The sequence below is a fragment of the Falco rusticolus genome, chromosome Z (genome assembly GCF_015220075.1).
Source record: "Falco rusticolus isolate bFalRus1 chromosome Z, bFalRus1.pri, whole genome shotgun sequence".
Lineage (NCBI taxonomy): Eukaryota > Metazoa > Chordata > Aves > Falconiformes > Falconidae > Falco > Falco rusticolus.
In genome coordinates, this window is record NC_051210.1 from 2571466 (window position 1) to 2592018 (window position 20553).

The 20553-nt window shown below is 40.5% G+C and overlaps 1 protein-coding gene across 1 annotated transcript in view; it reads right to left on the reverse strand.

Moving 5' to 3' along the window:
- EDIL3 (EGF like repeats and discoidin domains 3) overlaps positions 1 to 20553 on the reverse strand; it is a 267679-nt gene that overhangs the window by 45130 nt on the left and 201996 nt on the right. The window contains exon 9 of the mRNA XM_037373731.1: positions 15177 to 15230. Within this exon, the coding sequence (XP_037229628.1) occupies positions 15177 to 15230 (54 nt within the window). The remainder of the gene's footprint in view (positions 1 to 15176; positions 15231 to 20553) is intronic.

Below are 20553 nucleotides of genomic sequence, written 5' to 3' on the forward strand. Positions count from 1 at the left end.
GTTCCCTTACAAATTCAGTAAGCATGTAAATTTTTTATCTTTTCACAGATCAACCTTTACCGGTAGGAGTGCTCCACGAATTCAGGTACGAATGATTTTTATGTGGCTGCCTGCTTACTGCACAAAAAATAGTCATCCCAGTTCACGAATGATATATCAAAAGCAGGAGTTAATAATTCTCAGTCTCTAGTGGCATCAAAACCAATTCAGAAATGAAAGTTAATGCATTAATTCTCACTGTAGGCCCTTTCCAATATAGATTAGGTTGAGAGTAAATAGCAAATTCTGTCGAGCTGCTTTAGGCTATTGATTAGTTATTTTATTTTTTTGTATGTCTTCCATTCTGGAACCACAATTAGAGTAAGTCCTTGCCAGAATGACCAGGAATTGTTTGCTCAAAGAACTGGTGAAAGCTACTGAATTAATTCATTTCAGTGGTCTCCTAACAGTTTCACAGGTCATCTTCTTAGAACTGCAGGCAGCCAGCCTCAGCAGAAACAATTTCAATCTTACCGAAAGAAGAGTGTAATTATACATAACGACAGACTAATTCACCTCTAATTCCAGGTGGTCTGTCTTAGGCAGAAAAACCTTTGAGGTCTGGCTTCCTCTAACATGTCCTGGTGCTAGAGACGAGTCACTACTGAACAGAGGAAGGCTGTCTTGCAGCTACCAGGATCATGATAAAAACTAAAGGTTTTTTATGGACAAACTTCAGCAAAATGTTCAGTATCATCTGCTCTATGGCTCATAATAGCTTCACTTATCAGGACCTATGGTCAGATCTTATTGAAACCACGATCAATGCTATCAGTGCTGTGGAGTTGGCCATCAATAAATAGGCATTATTTTCATGGCCTTGTGTTCTGCTTTACCTTGTGATTTTGTGCATCTCTGTGTTGTAAATTCCCATTCTTTGTAGCGGATTGATGTGGGCAGAAGAAAAGATCAAGCTCGTGTTTACTACCATGCCTTTATTCATTAAGCTGTTATTAATAGTAGCATCCAGGTGTTGTTTGTAAAAACTGATAACTGTTCACAACATATTGGTGGGCTATAAACCCCAGGCCAGCAGCAAACTACCAACAACTGCTCACTTACGCCCTTCCCCTGTGGAATGGAAGGAGAATCGGAAAAAGGTAAAACCCGGGAGTTGAGATAAAAAACAGCTCAATAATTGAAATACATGTATTAAAATGTGGTTGTTATTATTGTTATTGTTATTATATTTAATAAAATACATAATCTAATGAAAAGGGGAGATAACAAAAAAAGATAAATAAAACTCAATAGGAAACATAAGGATGCACAATACAGTTGCTCACACCTGCTGACCATAGCCCAGCCAGTCCTCAGCAGCGACCACGCACCCCGGCCAGCTCCCCAAAGCTCATATGCTGAGCAGGACGTTTTGTGGTACGGAATATCCCTTTGGCTAGGGCTCAGCTGCCCTGGCTGTGTCCCCTCCCAGCTCCTTGCGCCTCTCCAGCCTTCTCACTGGCAGGGCATGAGCAGCTGAAAAGTCCTCAACTTAGTGTAAGCATTGGCCTAGCAAACAACAAAAAAAAAGATCAGTGTGGTTATCAACAGTAATCTCATACTAAATCCAATCACAGGCACGGAGTACCACACTACTAGGAAGAAAAATGAATTCCGTCCCCAGTCGAAACCAGGACAGCACAACAGAGTCACGTTGACTGTGCAGTTCCACGCACATGCCGCAAATATCTGCATATAGCAGCCTCTGCCCGTTCTTGCACGGGTGCCCTGTGCCATACGGTGTTGGTGCTCGTGTATTGGGTGTGGCTGTGATACCCATTCAGCAAATTCTTGGTGTTCTGAGTTTGTTAGTTCTTGCAAAGGGATGCTGGTCCCCAGATCTTAACCATCCTTGTGAGACTCATAGCATCTCCTGAGCATGTAATTTTCCTCTTTTTGGAGTGTTGCCTGGTAACTCTTTCTCTATTCTAACAGTACCTTAGGTACCATTCACACAAACGCACACACAAGGGGACTTTGTAATATCTGCATTTAGTGCTAAATCCCCCTCCCCTTGTTCATTTTTAACACCAACTAATCTAGGAAGGAATCCTATGTTCATTAATAGGAAGAAATTTTTTTTAAATCTCTTGATTTTCAGAAAATAAAAATATTATGGTATTAATAAAAAAAAAAATCACCTTTGCCCTCAAATAATTGAATGTGCTGCTTTTGCCAATACTATATTAATCCTGGCCCAAGACAAGACATATGTAGACCTTTGCATGCAGATCCATTTGTGGTTTTGCCTCTGCTGCACTGGGTATTTAATATTTCCTTGGGGGGTTCAGCTTTCTTGAAAGAAGACGTATATGAGGGGCATCGTACAGGATACAAACTGAAAAGTAATATATTGTGCCCTCAGAAGAGTCAACAGAGAAAAACCTTTGTGTGAATTGTTTCAGTTTTCAGACACTAATACACACTTATCCTCATTATTTCACTTCTCCTGTTTCTTTGAGCTAGACCAAATAAGTAACTGCAAACTTATACCTAGCTAGGTTTAAACATACAGAGTTATCAGATATCATTTATCACACATGATGATATCTGAAGCACCTGAAACATTTGCACCTAAGATTCTCCATTGAGCATAGCTGTCTGTCTACGTCAGCTCTCTCTAACTTTTAACAGGTTGTAAAAATGGTAAAGGAGATTGAATCCTTTCACAGCGACATTGCAAAGCAAATTTAAAGAAGATACAGTGCAATAAAGAGGAGATGTCCCAGGGAATCTTAAGCATTATTATAAATACACTTCTGTGAGGGATGACTACCTACAGACACAAAGCTTTGTACCAGTTTGATGATTCTGCCCTTTGCACTGTGGGTTGCCTATCAAAATAAACAGTCATTGTCCTCTGTCATTGCAGCAGGGCGCCATTGTAGCTGGGAATGACGGGGGTCTGCTGTTGCTCTCTGTGACACAGCACTAAGACACTGTTCTACTACCCACGTGCATCATGTTCGTCTCTTCTGTTTCTCATGGTTCTCACTTTCTCCTGTCACCTTTTAACAACTGTCTTCATCCTCTCTTTGGGGCAGTGGAGAAGGAAGGCGAGTGTAAAATCCTATTACCACATGCACGCATGCACAAACACACAAGCAGACACATCTGTTGTTTCATAAATCAATGATAATACTCAGAGAAAATACAACTGCTTTTGATGGATTGGACCAGCACTGAAAAACAGTTTTGACAACCCATGTTTTTTGTGTCAGGAACCTCCTTCACATTCCTTGGATGAAATGTTCCTGATGAAAGCCCTTGTGATCCTGGAGTGATACTTCAGAATTTAATAATAAGCAAAGTCCTTCTCTAAAGCAACAGATGACTCTCATTTGTACTGCCAATTGCTCCCTCCTACTCCCAGGAAAATTGGTTGGTTGATTTGAACTAGGTAGTCCCTTCTATGGACAAGGCAGTGCAATTTCCATTTGTGCACTGAGAATCAGAAGGGTTGGCTTTTTCTCAAAGATTAACTCTGTTTTCTGTTTTTTAATTGCATATGAATCATGTCAGTATTTCAAATTTTAAATACAGTAGTTACTACATTAAAGAGATTATAATGATGATGATGATGATGATGATTATTATTATTACTAATTTTACTATTATTACTATTATTATTATTACTATTATTATCATCTGGTAATACACATTTGCTCCTGCTTTTAGACCCCCAGAGAGTACGTATTTTACCTTCCTGATTTGAATCCCTACTAATTCCACTTAATTCTGTGTGTTAAACCTACAGGAGAAACGGAAACTAGAATCTGACCAAAAGGTCAAGGTCTTTGCTAGTAATATCAAAGAAACTGAAAAAAAAAAAACCAAACCAAAACCAGGTCTTTAAATCTGGGTAAACATACTGTGGAATAAATGGATGTTTAAGAAAAAGAGAACCAGCTTTGATATCTAGCTCAAATAAATTGAAAAACAAAATAAAACGTTGAAGGTTTTTTAAGTGGTCACAGTGCATTGTCTTTTTCAAGAGACACCAGCTGAGTAGGGTCATGGTGGCAGCAGGAGAGCCTTCATAACTTACAAGTGTGCTTTATATGAGTCACATAACATACGTCACAATGCAGCTGGTGAATTCAGCAAATACCTGATAGGAGCCAGCTCAGCAGCGTGGGATGTGAGTGTCAGGTAGAAAACCGCTGTCTTCCCAATGATACATGAGGTCAAGGTTCTGTGCATCCACAGGGATGATGCACTCCTTGCAAAACCAAGTATGTTAGATCCTGGGCACACTCTCGCTCAGTGAACTATGTTAAAATATTATTGGCAATTTAACTGAGTCAAGTCAGTTACAGAACTGAGTAGGGTACATGAAGCTGTGAGGTGAAAACTTTGGGACAACTTCACATATGCAGGTTTTTGACAGCTGGGCAGGGACGAAATGAGAAACCAGCCTCATGTTCCCCTCTCCATCTTTCACCTTCTTCTCAACCATCAAACATGACTCCATCCAACCATACATCCATCTTTCCTGACCTCTTAGAAGCCCTCTTGCTCTCAGCCACTTGACTTGCCTGCATTTTTAAATTACTTTTAAATCTTAAAACCAGGCAGCTTATCTGCCTCCCTTGGCTTCCAGTACCATTGTTACACTGCTGCTTGTTGTCAGCTTACTTATTGCCTCTTCTGGGTCCAAATGTATCTTTTGTGTTCCCAGTGTAAAATAACAAGGCAGAGGAACATAATGCCAATTACTAATTTATTTCTTTTTTTTTCCCATGGACACCCAACAGAGAAAGGAGAAGCCCAAGATCTAGCTTTTGCTAGAATCAAAATAATTCAATGATGTGGTTCATCCACCTGGTTTAAACAAATAAGCCATTAACTCTTGATTTCTCTTAGGCAATCATCTAGTCAGTTGGCTTTCTGTAGTCTGCCATTCTGTCAGTGGGTGTTGGCGCTTTCTACATTTTTTGGCTAGGTGTCAAAGAAATTCAGAACTGTAGAAAAAGCTCAGTGGTTGCTAAGATTTTACTTCAGCAGTGGCTTTAAGCAAAAAAAAGTATTTCCTCAGCAGGCAAACACATGGTTAATGTGTCGTGGCATAAAAGGATGAGAAAATCAAACTGAATAGAGGAAACAATAGCAAGCTGCTGGACAGGAAAATAAAACCAAGATAAGAAGAGATGAAAGTCATCTTTTCTGTTTGTATGCCTTCATAAATTTATGCCAGGATAAAATACGTTGAATTCTCTGTCTTGTTTTTTGATTCTTCCAAGGTAGTGTTGAAATAAAGTGCCTTGAATTGGCTATTTTTTATTTGTTTGTTCACAAGTTCCTCCAACAATAGTTTTGATTAAAGCCTTCCCTTCAAGAATTGCTAGTTTTCTTTTCCGTAACAGAAGACCTAAACCACTTACAGAGATAAGTAGGCAGTGTCACAGATCTTATTTTGCTGTTGCAGGCTGCTCTGAACCCCTGGGGATGAAATCAGGACATATACAAGACTACCAAATTACTGCCTCCAGTGTTTTCCGTACTCTCAACATGGACATGTTTGCTTGGGAGCCCAGGAAAGCCCGGCTGGACAAGCAAGGCAAAGTTAATGCCTGGACCTCTGGCCACAATGACCAGTCACAGTGGTTGCAGGTAAAGTTTCACAGACATTTTCCCAAGTGCTTATCTTCTTTGTATTTCAGGTATGGGACAGCTGAACTGGTTTAGGATTACACTCATATTCTTGTTTCTGAATGTAACCATCCTAACTCTGCCACAGGTAGATGATGAAGCTATGAAAGCCCAGACAGATTTTCACATCTTTGGTACCTCAACTGCAGAAAACCCTGCTCAGGGAAACCTTCAGCTCCGCTAGCCAAACCTTACGAGTTGCCCAGCAGCCATAAATTTTCCTTTGTTAATGAACACAAATAGTAGCTGCAGATCTGTTTTACTTATTCAGTGAGTGATCTCATAAAAGAGGCTTCTCCTCTCTTGTTAAGAGAGAGGATTTTTTTCCCCCCTTCTATCCTTCCAAAGCTCCCTGGAAAAGCATATTTGCTTCAGCTTTGTGCACGTTAACAAATCTGGCTCATAGAAATTATCTTTGTCTAATTGAGACAGCTCAAAATTACCTTCCAACACCTCTCTGAAACTAGCAAGACTGATTTAGCGCATGCATTCATTATAAAGCTGTGCACAGGCGTTGTTTTCAGCCTGGGAGTGATTTGTACAGGTCAGTAGTACACTAATGTGAAAGAGTGCAATAAATCACCGATATGGAAGCCTATTTGACCAGTTGCTGACACATTTGCATTTTTAGAAATGTTGAAAATAGTGTTTTGAGTCAGCTGCCAGTTTGCAGTGCAGTTCTCAGTAGGAAGCCTCAATAGCACTAGACTGGCTACTAACCCCCTGCAATCTTTTCACATATAAATTATGACATATGAGCTTTTTTACCTACAGTTGCTCAGCAGTTTAGCAATATGATTATTAACTTTTCTCCAAGTTTACACACATACAGAAAGGAAGGAGCAGTTGGTTTGTCTGTTTAGCTTTTGAAGGAGTGAAGAACATGGGATTTGCTGAAAGATTTTTAGAGCAGCTTCTTGAAACAGCAGTTAGTAACTTCTGGAGAGAAGGAAAATTTTAGTGGAGAAGCAGATAAAAGAAAGGCAGTTGTATCAAATTTAGCCCCATCAGTGATAACAAGAAACCAAGGATGTGCAGAGACTCCACAGAAACACCCTGTGATGTGTTATTCCGCTGGTGGGTGACAGTGGATTTTTAATCAACTACAGGTGGCAAGGGGCTGCAGAGTTACTTCTTACATTCTAAAATTTTCGATTCTGTTCTAAGTCTTGCTATGTATGAGCCTACCTGAACCTGCAACTTTAATCTGACCACTTGCACAGTCTCTGCAAGTCCTTGAAGCATCAGGCATACTTTTTTTTTTATCTGGTATAAAAGAAAGTTGTGAAGAAATACTCGTCTTGTAGTTCCTTTGTCATACAGCTATGATACAAGTTCATTATCTTCACAGGAATATGACCAATTTACCCTTTCCTGAAAGTCATTATACTTGTGATATTTCTCCAAACGAGTATCATAACATTTCTTGAATGAAAAAAAAAACAAAACAGGAGGCATTAAATCCACTTGTTCCTTCAGTGCTAAAGTTGGTTGTTAATTTCCACTATAGGTTGTTTATTCTGAATTCAGTCTGTGAGTAGAGATGGGTTCAAATCCTTCAAGTCTAGGTAAGATTCTGTAAGAAAGACATGCCTGTCATTTAGATTTGTCTGTTCATTGTTCTTTTTTGCTGGTAGTTCTCTATTTTTACCTTAAAATGCAGAGTATTGTATGGTAACCTTTTAACACACTGGCTGCAATTTTATAGTCATACTGCTTTCATCGAGTTTAGTCAAAACACATTTGGAAGAAAAAAGAGTATGAAAGCAAACTTATCTGTATGCCCTTTTCCCTCAGCAATTACACATTACAAGGAATGATCCCAGCAAGGATTCCATGGTATCCTAAAAGAGGCTTAAAGTAAGACACAGATTTCTGAATTTTGCTAAAGTGGCTGACCTACCAAAATGGTATTTCACAGTGTTAGCTTTCCATGCCTTTTGAATTTTCTCTACATGCTTGTTTGGTTTACCTTTTATAGTTTTCACTAGAAGGCCTCTGAAATTGGGTAAGAGCCTACTGAATGCCTTTGAAAGTTATTGTTGTAGTGTGTGGTATGTGGGTGACTTGGACAGATCTGTTCTGGCTTTTGGGGGGGATCCTTGCCCAAACGCCATTGCTATCAACTGTTCCTCTGTTTAAAAGCTTGCTGGCATAAATCGCAGCGTGACTGCTGTGATAAAGGGTGCTGAGAGGTGATGTTTGCATCGTGCATAAACGCTACTTGCTACTTGGGGGCCGCTCACAGCACTTTTACCCTAGAGGTAAATGCTTAACTGTCTTGAGCTGAGGTTGTTTTACTTGGTTTTCTCTAAAAAAGAAAATCCTAAATCTTCTGTGTATTTAAAAATGCAGCCATTAACAAGTGTGCTCTTTGGTTTAAAATATTCTGGATTGCTACATCTATAATTTAGCTCCAGAGTCAGGAATATGAAGCATTATGTGGCTTCACACACAGACAGTGCATTTTCAGATTAGAGAAGAATACTTACCTTATTGCTGCTGCAATTGTTGAAATCTCTTGTGATCTAGACTCTAATCACTTACAAACCCCAGGTTCCCCACACAACACTCCTTTACACCAAACACCATCATTAGCAATGGAAGAAAGTATTTTTGTGACGTGGAGGAAAAGTTAATGAGATTAGGTGACCAAAATCGTACTTTTCCACCTCAGTCATACTCTTCATCTGAATTCCCCCACATGCTTGCTCAAGGGCATCTTGCGATTCCTGTAAACATGATGCTGCAGAAGCTATGTCAGTTACCTAGCCTAGTTCATAGCAGAGGAGCTTCCATTAACTTGGGTAATCCACCTATTTAGCATTTCTGTTCTCATCACAGTTGAAATCTATGCAGCTTGGTGATACAGAACAACATAGTTGTTCAGGTTTGCTACCAAATCTAATGCGAGTAATCAGTTCCAGCAACTCCCTCTACTCCTAAACACTTTCTGTAGGGAGTTCCTCCCTTTTGGAGACACTCTGTGAAATCAACTGAATAAAATTAAAGATTAGGGGGATGTGGGGAAGTGAAAATTAAAAAAATAATTTTTTGCTTCCCATAATTATATATAAGCAACATAAACTACATGAGGTAAAGCATTTCAATTTAATTACTGAGAAAATAAAGAAAAGCCTAAACTTCACTTTGCTTCAAGGCAGTCCCTTTCTCTCATTACTTCGATTTGCTTCTCAGCATCACTCGCTACCTTTAACCAATTCACAGGCTTTTCCCAGGATCTCTTGCTGAGCTACCATGACCAGGCTGCTTTGCCAGTTTTGGGAGTGCTTCTGCTCCTCCTGGACACAATCCAGGACTGTCATTCCAGCTGGTCACACCACTCCCTGTTTGTCATTGGACATTAAAGGAAATGTTAAAGAACTTTCCACCTTATGCCCAGAATGAGACACTGAGGCTATAAAGATTATTGAAAGTTATTCCTTCTGATTTTCACATAGCTTGGTGAATGCTCTGGTAAATAGATTTTCACCACTCTGTATCTCATTTTCCTAGCTGAGACGATCATTCAAAAGAATTAACATTTTTTCTCCAGTTACTGATCATGAAATCAGGACAGCATATTAAACTTCCTTTTTCTCTATTTACTGTTAGTTAAGTTTTGGTGGTATAAAATATTTCCATATTTCTGTTAAACCAACAGGTGCCGTATCTGTCTTTGTATTAGTTTCCCACTCTCGTTCACTACCTGATAAGGACAGCAACACCCTCTGCTTTAGTGCCTTTGCCCATTTTTCTTCTGCCTGGTGCTTAGCAAGTAATTTCTCTGATGTTTCTCTGATCTACCATCCTCTGCAATATTCCTTGGAGCTGAGGCATCTCGTTTCATTTGGTGTCTCCCAATATTTGGAGCTTTCTTCTGCCCCCTAAACCAAACTGCTTTATCTGATAGGCTAGGGTTTTGAAGGCTTGTCTCTCTACAGAGCACAGCTAGATGAAAAAGATGCCCAACCTGGCAGCCTGCTGAGGTTCCTTTTGCATCTCCATATTATCTTCAGGTCACCAGCAGCACTGCACTAGCTTTATGTCTATAGCTGTTCCTGAAACTTTAAAACAGTTTACGTGCTGCAAAATGACTTTCATCTGGTTGCTTAGCTTGTATTTTGCTGCAAAGCTAGTGGAAGGTTCTGCAGCTTCATGTGCATGAATAATAAACCTGATACAGTTTATTCACAGTTACTTTATATATCTACCATTGAGCTCAGTTGATTTAAGAAAATAATCTTTCCCTTAAACAGCAGAGTGGAGCAACAAGCAATGTCTTATTTTAATGTTTCTCTTGCTGATTGTACGTGACGGATCAGCTAAGCGCTATTAGGGAAAAAACAGTTGCTAATAAAGATAGCAGATTGTTTGAAGATTGGAAAAGCCACTGTTACATATATACCTACACTTTTTTAAAATGTGATGAGTATAAAGCATACAGGTTGGGAATTTTCCTCCAAATTAATCTCCAGCATTAGACAATACTACTGAGATTTCTCATCAACACCGCCTGAAAACAATTGCCTGAGTGCTGCAGTTGACTCATTCTTTCAGTTTAATACTTGACCATCTTTTTTACATCACAAGGTCTCTTGTTTGAAAACAAAGGAAAAATTATATTCCAAATAACTAATCACATTTTTTTTACATATATGCAAAAACATCTACAAAGTCTCATGCCATTATAGAATCTACTTATATTCTTTTTCTGGAATTTTTTACAGTGTTTAAGCTTCTAAGTGATCAAATAAAAAAAATATTATTTAAAGGCTAAATCACACCCAGCTTTTGCTTTTGGGGTTTTTGGTGGTTTGTTTTTTTTTTTTTTGGGGGGGGGGGGTTGGTTTGTTTGTTGCTTTGGGTTTTTTTGTAGAGTACTCATAGAAAGTAGACTGTACTACATTTCTCCAGTATTTACAAAACTTGACAGTGGTACATGTTGTGCTTTGCACCACCACCACAAGTCATCTGAAATTGTCTAATTACTAAGATAAATGAGGATCAAGGGAAGACAGAGGGCAATCATGCCTAATGCTATGTCAGCTCCAGCAGCCTCATGCACAGCACAGCTAACACGAGCCTAGAGAGACAACCCAGACCTTTTTTGTGTGTTTCTCCAAGTTATTGGCTATATAACCTCATGCAAAGGGACTAAACTACAGAAAAATTTAAATTTACAGATTCTATATGTAAAATTTACATATGCAATTTATAGATACCTTAAAATACCTATTTCTAATTAGTTGCTTAGGCTTCTTCTATAGTCAATGGAAACAGGACAGCACTATCAGGAAATAATTCATCCTACCCTAAGTAATCGTCTTATGTTTCCTGTTATGAATCATCCTGGAGATAAGCCTTTACTCTGTTAGCCACAGAGACAGACAATTAGCTTAAACCAGAAGATGAATTTTTGAACGTGAAAGTTATGTGAGGTCAATACTCCCCTTTTTTAATATGGGTAGAGAACATTATTTTTCATCTCGTATTGGTTAGCTAGGCATATTTTAATGCTGGTGTTCATTCTGTTACTACAATAAAAGAATGCTGTTTCCTGTATCTCATGTGGTATTTGCTTCTCATCTATTATTGCACCTGCCTCTTTCTCCTCTTTTTTGTTGTATTTACCTGTTTATTTGTAATGAATTCTGCAGAGGCTTACTAGATAGGAAATCACTACACTGTAGTATTTCCTAAATGCTGAAAACAACTCATAAGGAGAAAATTGTGTAGATTGTTTAATTACCTTTTGAATTGCACCATTAGCAAAGCAAGCATTAATACCAATACTGTTTAAAGTACCCAAATAAGTGGTTTCTATCTGGTCAGTGGCTTAAATATTTTAACACCCACACCCTGGGGAAAAAAAAAACAAACAAAAAACAAAACAACCACTTAACAACATATTAATTAAATAAGGACTTGCAAGACTCAAAATTGGAATAGGATAAAACGTTATTTTATTAACATAGTGAGGAAATTACATGACTACTAGAAGGCTTGGACTGCTAAGCAGTGTGTTGTGACTGGTCTTTGAAAGATACAGTATTCTATGGGAATTGTACGCTTAATTGTAACACATGGTAAACAACAGGCATGTATCTTTCTCTGCAGCTTCAATAAGCCACAGCCATCACCCACAGATCAGGAAAGGAATCAATGTCTTTTACGTGTACAACAACAAAAGGTCTTTTCACTCTTCAGATGCAGAGTTGGTACTGTTTCTTAATTACAATTTCTCACAAGCAGAAAAGTAAGTTCTTAGATTTCAGATGGCGAATGACAAGTTGTATAGAGGTCAAGCTTTCTTTGTGCTATGCTTTTTATTGGGATACTGAAAGATATTTACAGTCTATACTGGTCATTTTATCTTTTCAAATCAGTATCTTTTTCCTTCCCTGTGGTTCTTGGCAAGGCAGCTGTCATTTCTGCTCAGAGGACTTAACTTGGTCACTCAGCTTTGGCATCTCCTTGGTCTTATGCTTACCTTGATGAGCAGCTTCACAGGGTAATATCCTGCTCACACACTAACATTCACAGCATGCAGCAATGTAACAGGGCATAATTAAATTATTAATATGGATCTTTCCTGTCCCATACTTTTCCAGAAACTTGCTACAGATAAATTTCCCTATGAAAAGAGCCAGTGGTAGAATAAAGTAGAAATGGACAAATAGCTCTGAGTGATTTAGTCAAAGGGAGGTAAAGAGGGATACTCGCTTCTAAATTGCGCATGGCTGAATTTACCTACTTTGCACTACCTGGACTAGAGATACAAACAGATCACTTTACTGACTTCTCCACTCTAAGTTTACAACTAGATGGTCACTATTAGCTTTTAGGGCAGTGTCTAGCTCAAGATGATGAGCAAGCTTTTTTTCCCCCATTTTTTGTTTTAAAGCCTCATCTCTCCATATGTTGCCAACACTTTCTTGACACTACTAACAAAAACATAGCTTAGAGAAATGGTATTAAAAGGTATGCCTTGATTTCCTAGTCACAGTTACCTGTCAGCAAATATTTGATGGACATTCCAGAAGTTGCTCTCTCACCCAGTTTTCCCCCCAAATAATTTCAAGTTAAATGCATTATTCACATTAATAATGCTACTAAATCGTGCATTTCAGCACGATTCCCTTCCTAAATTGCTTTTGACTTTGCAAAGCTTTCTTCTGCCTTTCATTTTATGGAAATGTTTATAGTAGTAATTGTATTTAAGCCTTGGAATTAAATAAGGTGGCATAAAGTCTTGGTTTATTTTGCTTTTTCAATGGTGTATTTAGGGTGCATTTTATCATTTAGGTAGCAGAGTCTAGAGCCTTGGTAGAATCATTGATTTTACTCTGGCCAAAAACAAAGAGATTGTTAGAAGGACAGGCAGAGTACAGAAGGTTTTTGTTGCAATGTGTCCAGGAAATAGTCAACAAATAGATACAGCATGGTTGTTTCCTGCAACAAAAATTTGTTTGATGACACCTTAATAAACGAGTACAAAGGAAAGAGTCCATCTGAACTGTAAATCAGTACAGTTAAGATTTTATAGGAGAAAAATGTTTCATTGCACAATGTCCTACTCTGTACAGTGAATTATACGCCCTACTCTCTCTGTTAAGTCTTCGGTAAAAAATGAGGAGCTAAATCAGTGTTCCATCTTTGAAACATAACAAATTCATCATCACTAACAAAAATCACTCGTGAAGTTTCCATAAACAGTTGAATCATGTCTAGCTCTCAAGCACTGCAAGAGAGTATTGTCAGTTGCCTTACTGACTTGTAGTTTTTCTGTGTATCACTCCCCTGCAGATGAAAGTAAAATTGAATAATGACCCATTTCCTATTACAATAACAGGTTTTGATCTTGTTTACAAAATCTGGGAGTGTAAGTAAAAACTCCCTGGTTGTTCTGAATTTTGATGTACACAGGATTTGAGTCTGAAGTATTTTTGTTACTGTGTATTTACAGTAGAAATTTTGCTCTTCCTTGGTGCCAATAGAAGCACCTTCTGAAAATGGCATTCATTACATTTTAATGGAAAGATGTTATTTTTTCATTTTTTTATTAAATTCCTGCCTGTTTTACCTACTTATCCTTTCCACTGATTTGAAATAAGTGTTCTGTCTCTATTTACGAAACAAAAGTCTGATTTCCTTGCCCTGTCTTAAAATAACAAAATGGCTACAAAGTTGGCTAGGTAGAAATAGAGAAAGAAAGGGTGCACACGTGTTCCTTATGCATGCCTTCTTCTTCCACGGGAGTGTTTCAAAACAGCATCCACTTTTCCATAATAAAACTGTTCATTGTTTTCACAGCTACATCTGATTTAGTTTTAGACTCATGCACAATTGGACACAGTTGTTGCCCCACGATACTTTCAGTCTCAACAAGACAAAAGGATGACAAAAAAAATACAGATGACGGAGAGAAATGAAGAGACCTTGACAAGGTCAACTATCTTTAAGCAGCAAGAAATACCTGATGTAAAAGCAGATGAGACAAAAGCCAGTGCAGGGTGAAAGCAAACAAATAGAGTGGAACTGAGTCTGGTTCTGTTTTCTGATAGCTCGATGCTTTATTAACTGGACTGTGCTGTTTTTATTAGCCCTGCATGTTTGTTCCCAATTGTTACTTCTTGACTAAGCAAGCACTTACATTTTCTTCATGTAACTGTCAAGATCTTATGAGTAAAATATACAAAGGTCTTGGAAAGGTATTCTTCACTGAATAGGCCTCTCAATTTTGCATTCGTATGATTTTAGTCTTTATGCCACTTTCAAAACACAGTGAAACTGTATTATAAGATTCTGGTTGACTTCGGAACATGTTTGCTCAAAATCTGCCATTCATTTCCATATTCTGTTCCCTACACAAAGTACATAGAAACAGATCTGCTCCTAGCTTGGCAAACGGTGGACAGAGATTGTATTTTTTTTTGCTATGTAATAATTAAATTGATATGCAAACACAAATAGGTAGTGGTGGCAAAGGAACCTCAAATTAATCTAAATTAGAAGGCAATGAACTACCTTGCAGACTTCTTCAGAGGAGGGGGAAACATGCTTAACCGGGCTGACATTTACCTAGCAGTAATCAGAAAAATGAAACGGCCCTATCTCAGCATGTTAATACATCACATAAACTAAATATGGACATTTCTTTGCTGTTCCTGAATCTTAGCCTATTAATTGGTTTCATCATTCATTTTTCCCTAATAACATCCCACTCACTCATAGTTCAGTGTTTGTCTCAGCAGGATACATATTATCTTGTTTTTTTTTGGTTTTGGTTTCCATGTTAAGTCAGGTGTGTCTATATAGAAATGTATTGTCCAAGACCCTCTTTCCACTCTGCCTAGTATTATTCATCCTGCTAGATCCTCAAGTAACGCAAGAGCAGTTTCCCTGTCAAAAAATATGACAGAAGAGAAAAATCTTAGCAGAAAATGTGAGAAAGAGAATTTAAAAGGGAAATTGCAGTATACACAAAAATACTGCAACTAAACATTCTCCAATTATCTGTGTTTTGTTCAGAGCACCTTGAGACTTGTAATATAGCATTGAAACAGACCCTTGTTGGAATTTCCTCACTGATTTTGGGCTTGTATCTGTATGACATACACTCACAGGAGCTGAGACACAGTCAACAGTCATAAAGATAGAAACAGAGGCAAATTTTCTCAGAATGGAGCCACCTTTTTTAATCTATAATTCATCTTTGACATGGGACAGAGCTCATAACAGATCTGAGTTGTCAGTGCTTATACTCACATTTGATAAATTTCTCTAAAGTAAGTCAGATAATAGATTATTTTAAAGAACTGCATGCTTAAAACTAAGTTCTTGGATTACAAGAACTTCCTGCCTAATTATGTCCTATACATAACCAAGTCTTAATTGCTTTTGTTGTTGGAGTGATCCCTTAGAAGCTTTGTGTTTAATTAACCACAAGATATATTAATCCTATTTCAACCCAGCCTTTCTTTGTTGTATACTTAAGCAGAAGATACTTCCAATTAGAAGTTAACTCTATATATAGCTAGTAAAGGGAAAACACCCCTGTAAAAACTGGAGCTCTATTATTTCTAATCGGCAAATGTAAAAATATTTAGACCCATTTAATGGGTCATCTTTGTTAAGAGGTAATGAGAATTATATCACAGTGTTTTCTTAGAAACTATCAGAATGGTTTTAAAGGCCTTACTGCAGGTTGTTAATGATCGCCTTTTGGCAACATCAGAAATATTACAAAGGCTCGAAACAGTAATTCACTGTATATCCCTGTATCTGATTTTATTTTTACTGACTTTACTTTGAGAAGTTCTTCAGTTTGCCTTATTTATACTTACGTTACTTTGAACTCAAACACTGCCACTGTATACCAGATGTAAAATATTGTGGATTCAGTTTTGTGTGTTGCTACACATGCTGAGTATCCTGAACTTTGGAAACCTCAATAGCATGTTGGAGGAGTAGCTAAGACTTGCTTTTTTTGAGAGGTACCAGGCAGCTTCAGCTGATGTTTCATGGAGCCAAAGAATAAAAGTAAGAGATTTTTAGAGGGTGGTTTCTTGACTCACTAGCCACCTACATGGCAGTGTTGAGACTAAAACTCACTGATCAGCTGAATTAGCAAAGCATAGGTGCTCCAAATTCAGGCAAGGACATCAGAACAAGCAGTCACGTAGTGGGAGCAACACACAAGTCCACCACAAAGAAAGCCGTATTATTTCAGTGTCTCTCATGATATTCAGCCTTGAAGATTCTTCTTCCACTTTAACAGGACTCTGGAAATGCCGTAATTTTCTTCTGTATATAATGTGTTAATATGCTGATACCTATACAATGGATGGGGTGACACTCAATCAAGAATGTGGACATCACAGCAATGGGGGATCACACATTGGAGAATGGGAGCCAAATTCGAATGAGCTATGGGAGCGATGGCCTGACCATCAGTAGCGAGGTGCCAGGTAACTAACTGCGGCGGGCTGGCCGGCGCCCCGCGGTGCCGGCGCTGCCGGCCGCCGGCGCCCCCCGCGCGGTGCCGGGCAGAGCCCCTGTAACCCCGGCTGGTGGGGCGAGGCCCGGGCAGGGAGAGCGCTCGGCAGTTCCCTCCCGGCACAGCGGGCTCCGCCGGGGGAAGCCGGGGGCCTTTGGGGCCGGCCACAGCAGGGCAGGGCGGGGAGAGATCCCCCGGCCCTGACACACCGTGTGCTGCCCTGCCCGCGGGGCCCTCCCCGGGCGGGGGGCACGGCCTGCCCGGCCCTGGGCTGCCCGCGGGCTGCCCTGCCCGGCCCTGCCCGGCCCTGCCCTGCCCCTGCCGGGGGGCTCTGCTCCGGGCCGGTCCCCCCGGCCTCCCCCTGCCGGCCCTGCCCGGCCCGCCCTGCCGGGGGGGCTCTGCCGGGCCGGTCCCCCCGGCCTCCCCTGCCGGCCCTCCCGGCCCTGCCCTGCCCTGCCGGGGGGCTCTGCTCCGGGCCGGTCCCCCCGGCTCCCCCTGCCCGGCCCTGCCCTGCCCTGCCGGGGGGCTCTGCTCCGGGCCGGTCCCCCCCGGCCTCCCCTGCCCGGCCTGCCCTGCCTGCCGGGGGGGCTCTGCTCCGGGCCGGTCCCCCCGGCCTCCCTGCCCGGCCCTGCCTGCCCTGCCTGGGGGGGCTCTGCTCCGGGCCGGTCCCCCGGCCTCCCCCTGCCCGGCCCTGCCTGCCCTGCCCTGCCGGGGGGGCTCTGCTCCGGGCCGGTCCCCCCGGCCTCCCCCTGCCCGGCCCTGCCCTGCCTGCCCTGCCGGGGGGGCTCTGCTCCGGGCCGGTCCCCCCCGGCTCCCTGCCCGGCCCGGGGGCTGCAGGGCCGCTGCTCTCAGGCAGGCTCTCTGCTCTCTCCCGCAGCTCCGTGGGCCATTTCCCCCCCCTCAGCCGCGCTGCCCCCCAGGGGCTCCCGCCGGGGCTGGGCCGGGCCGTGGCCAGCGCCGGGCCGTCTGGCAGCCGGCGGCCACGGGCTCCACCGGGCACGGGGGCAGGCCCGCGGCGGGGCCCGGCGGCGCCCGGCAGCCCCGGCACCATAGCCGGCCGCGCAAACCCATGCATGAATGATACTCTCATTTTGCTTCTTAGACAAGCTTGCTTATTGCCTGCCCCACAGACCTATCTCCAGTGGGAGGACTGCTTTACTCAAAATAAACCTCAGCTGCTTAAAACAGCTTCCTGTTTTATTGGTTGACCATTTTTTCAACATCTGCCACCAAACCGTTTATTCTTTTCACTTCCCCAAATGTACACCAGTATAAATTGCAGGGCCAGTAGTTTTGGTTTGTGTTCCAAAAACATCAGAGGGGTTGTTTTTATTTGAGAGGAACTTTGAAGTCTTGTTTTCCAAGGTTCACAGCAATAATCATAGTCCTAGAAAGTCTTTTGATATTAAAAATGAAATCTCTTTTATGAGAATTTAGAGTTATTGAGGGTTATTATCAGGGAGTTTTAACATGGTCCTCTTTATTCCCCATCCTACTATACGTGATATTGTGTGGCTAAGGCAGTCTGAGTCTCTCTAACCAAGATTCTAAAAAATTTCTAAGGTAATTTTCCATTTAAAATATACATCATAAATAAAACATCATAAAAAGAGAAGGAAGGAAGGGTCTTTTGAGAATTTTGCATGTTGAGTTACTTTGTATCTCTGCAGATGCACATGGGAAGGGTGCAACCATTCTCCTTCTTTCCACTCTAATTTTTTTTAACATATTGATTACACCAACTTTTCTGGTGAAATGTCAGGAATGTTATTGGTTTAGTTCTAATGAAACAATAATGGCATCCATTACCGGAGCAAGAGAGGGTATGTAGCAAAGGACCACAGTGTTGTATTTTTGGACCCTCTGAAAAGTCAACTTCAAATGGAATAATAGCATTCTGGTAAAAAAGGGAGCAATGGATCTAAATGTTGTCATTGAGGAACATCTATTTCCGTGATTAAAAAACCCTGTCACCTATATGGAAGCTCACTTGGAAGTGGAAATTGGCTAATTTACATTGCAGTCCTCCACATTGCGTGAGCCTTTCTGTTCCATTTTGACTGAAACAAGTGAATTCTGGGAACTGGATTTTATTTTTTGCATTAAAAGATATAAGCAGGTTAAACTTTAATGCACAAGAAAATAAATGAAAACATTAAAATCAATTATTCAAATTTAATCTGTTCCTCAGTTTACAGAGAACTGTAAATCTCATTTTAGTATTGCATTTAAGCAACATGGTCTTTAGAACTGGAATACAGACTACATGAGAGGCTTTTTAGACAATTTTATCACCTGTCACTTCGCATTGTATCACCCATTACTTCATGGATTACACTGAAAAGTAATAAGAAGCTGAATGCCGTGATTCTAAAAAGGCATTGTTTGTAAAATGCAGATCCTTCAATGAACTGCACTTGATTTAATCGTCATGTAGCAGTGATAAAAACAAAGGCAGGCAGTTCTGTTATTTTCTTATTAATTAGTTTATCACTCTAATTTTAGGTCCACATTGCCATAGAAACTATTTAGGAGGCTTTTTACAGCTCAGAAACTGCTCTAACTAACCTATTACAGTAATGTAAATGTGGTGGTTTTTTTTACAGAAAGGTTTATATCTAAGATAAACAATGACTACTTGAAACAGAAGCAGGAGAAGCCAGAGAGTGTATGTTCAGGATGGGTGGCAGCATGTGATAAGATTGCTGCTGTGATGTTGGAAAAATTAGTATGTAAGTCTGATCCAGAATGTAGCAAGTCAGTGTAAATGCTATTTATTTCTGTATATTTTTGACGCTTACATAGGATAATGACTGGGAGTAAACAGTGGGCCACTGCAACCCCTAGTCAACACTTACCTTACGAGAGCGATCGCTGCTTTCCCGTGCAGGATTCATGTCCAATACCATCCTGTAAATGATTTCTAGCTCAGTTGCCCAAAGTACTGACAGACCACTTAGCAAATTGGTTGTGTTGTAGGGTTTTTTAACTTTGAGCCAAATCTTCGGAGTTCTGTATGTAATAAAAAAAGTCAGAGTGGAAAAAGCAGGTCAGGAATTCAGTATACAGTATTTTTCACAATGTAAGAATAAAGTGGGGTCACATGATAGCAGGTGGCAGGTTTACACAAATAAAAGGAAACACATCCACATTAAGGCTAGCATGAGCATCACTATAGTAGTGGTAGTCCATACCACTAGTACCTATAGACTCTCAGAACTGAGGACTTAGAAATTCATGCTTTCTGCACCCTCTTTTCTCTCTGTACTGCCCGCAAGCAGATAATAAGACACTGTGTTGTGCTGGATAAGGCAAGGAGTGTGACAGAACTAGCGGACATCAACTGGGAGAATCAGGTTTTAGGATGTGGTTTTTACAGAGTGCATGTAGACCAGAGAAACTGACAAATGATTTTGTGGCTGTGAGAAGCTGATTTGAATTCAAGGGGAGATGGACATGAACTTACCATTATTACAGGAAGGAAAACCCGTTAGAAAATTATTAAGTGGACAAAACACAAGGCTCAAGAAATTCTTATCTGAAAATTACGGGAGACTGCAGGTGTATTAGGCCAACATATGTATATTTTGCATTTTGTATCTACATTTGGGAGCCAGATACTGGGCCTGGTTTGCACCAGTGCAGCTTGTTCCTTCCTGTTACAGAAGACATCTGCAAATGTGTCTACAGAGACAATTTACCAAAGCAAAGGTACCACAGTCAAGGAAAGGGAAAAATAAACTGAAGAAGGTTGGGACAGCATAATGATATTTAATTAAATATGGGGGGGTGGGGGGGTGGTGGTGTGTGATTGGGGTTTTTTATTATTATTATTATTATTATATATATTATATTATTAT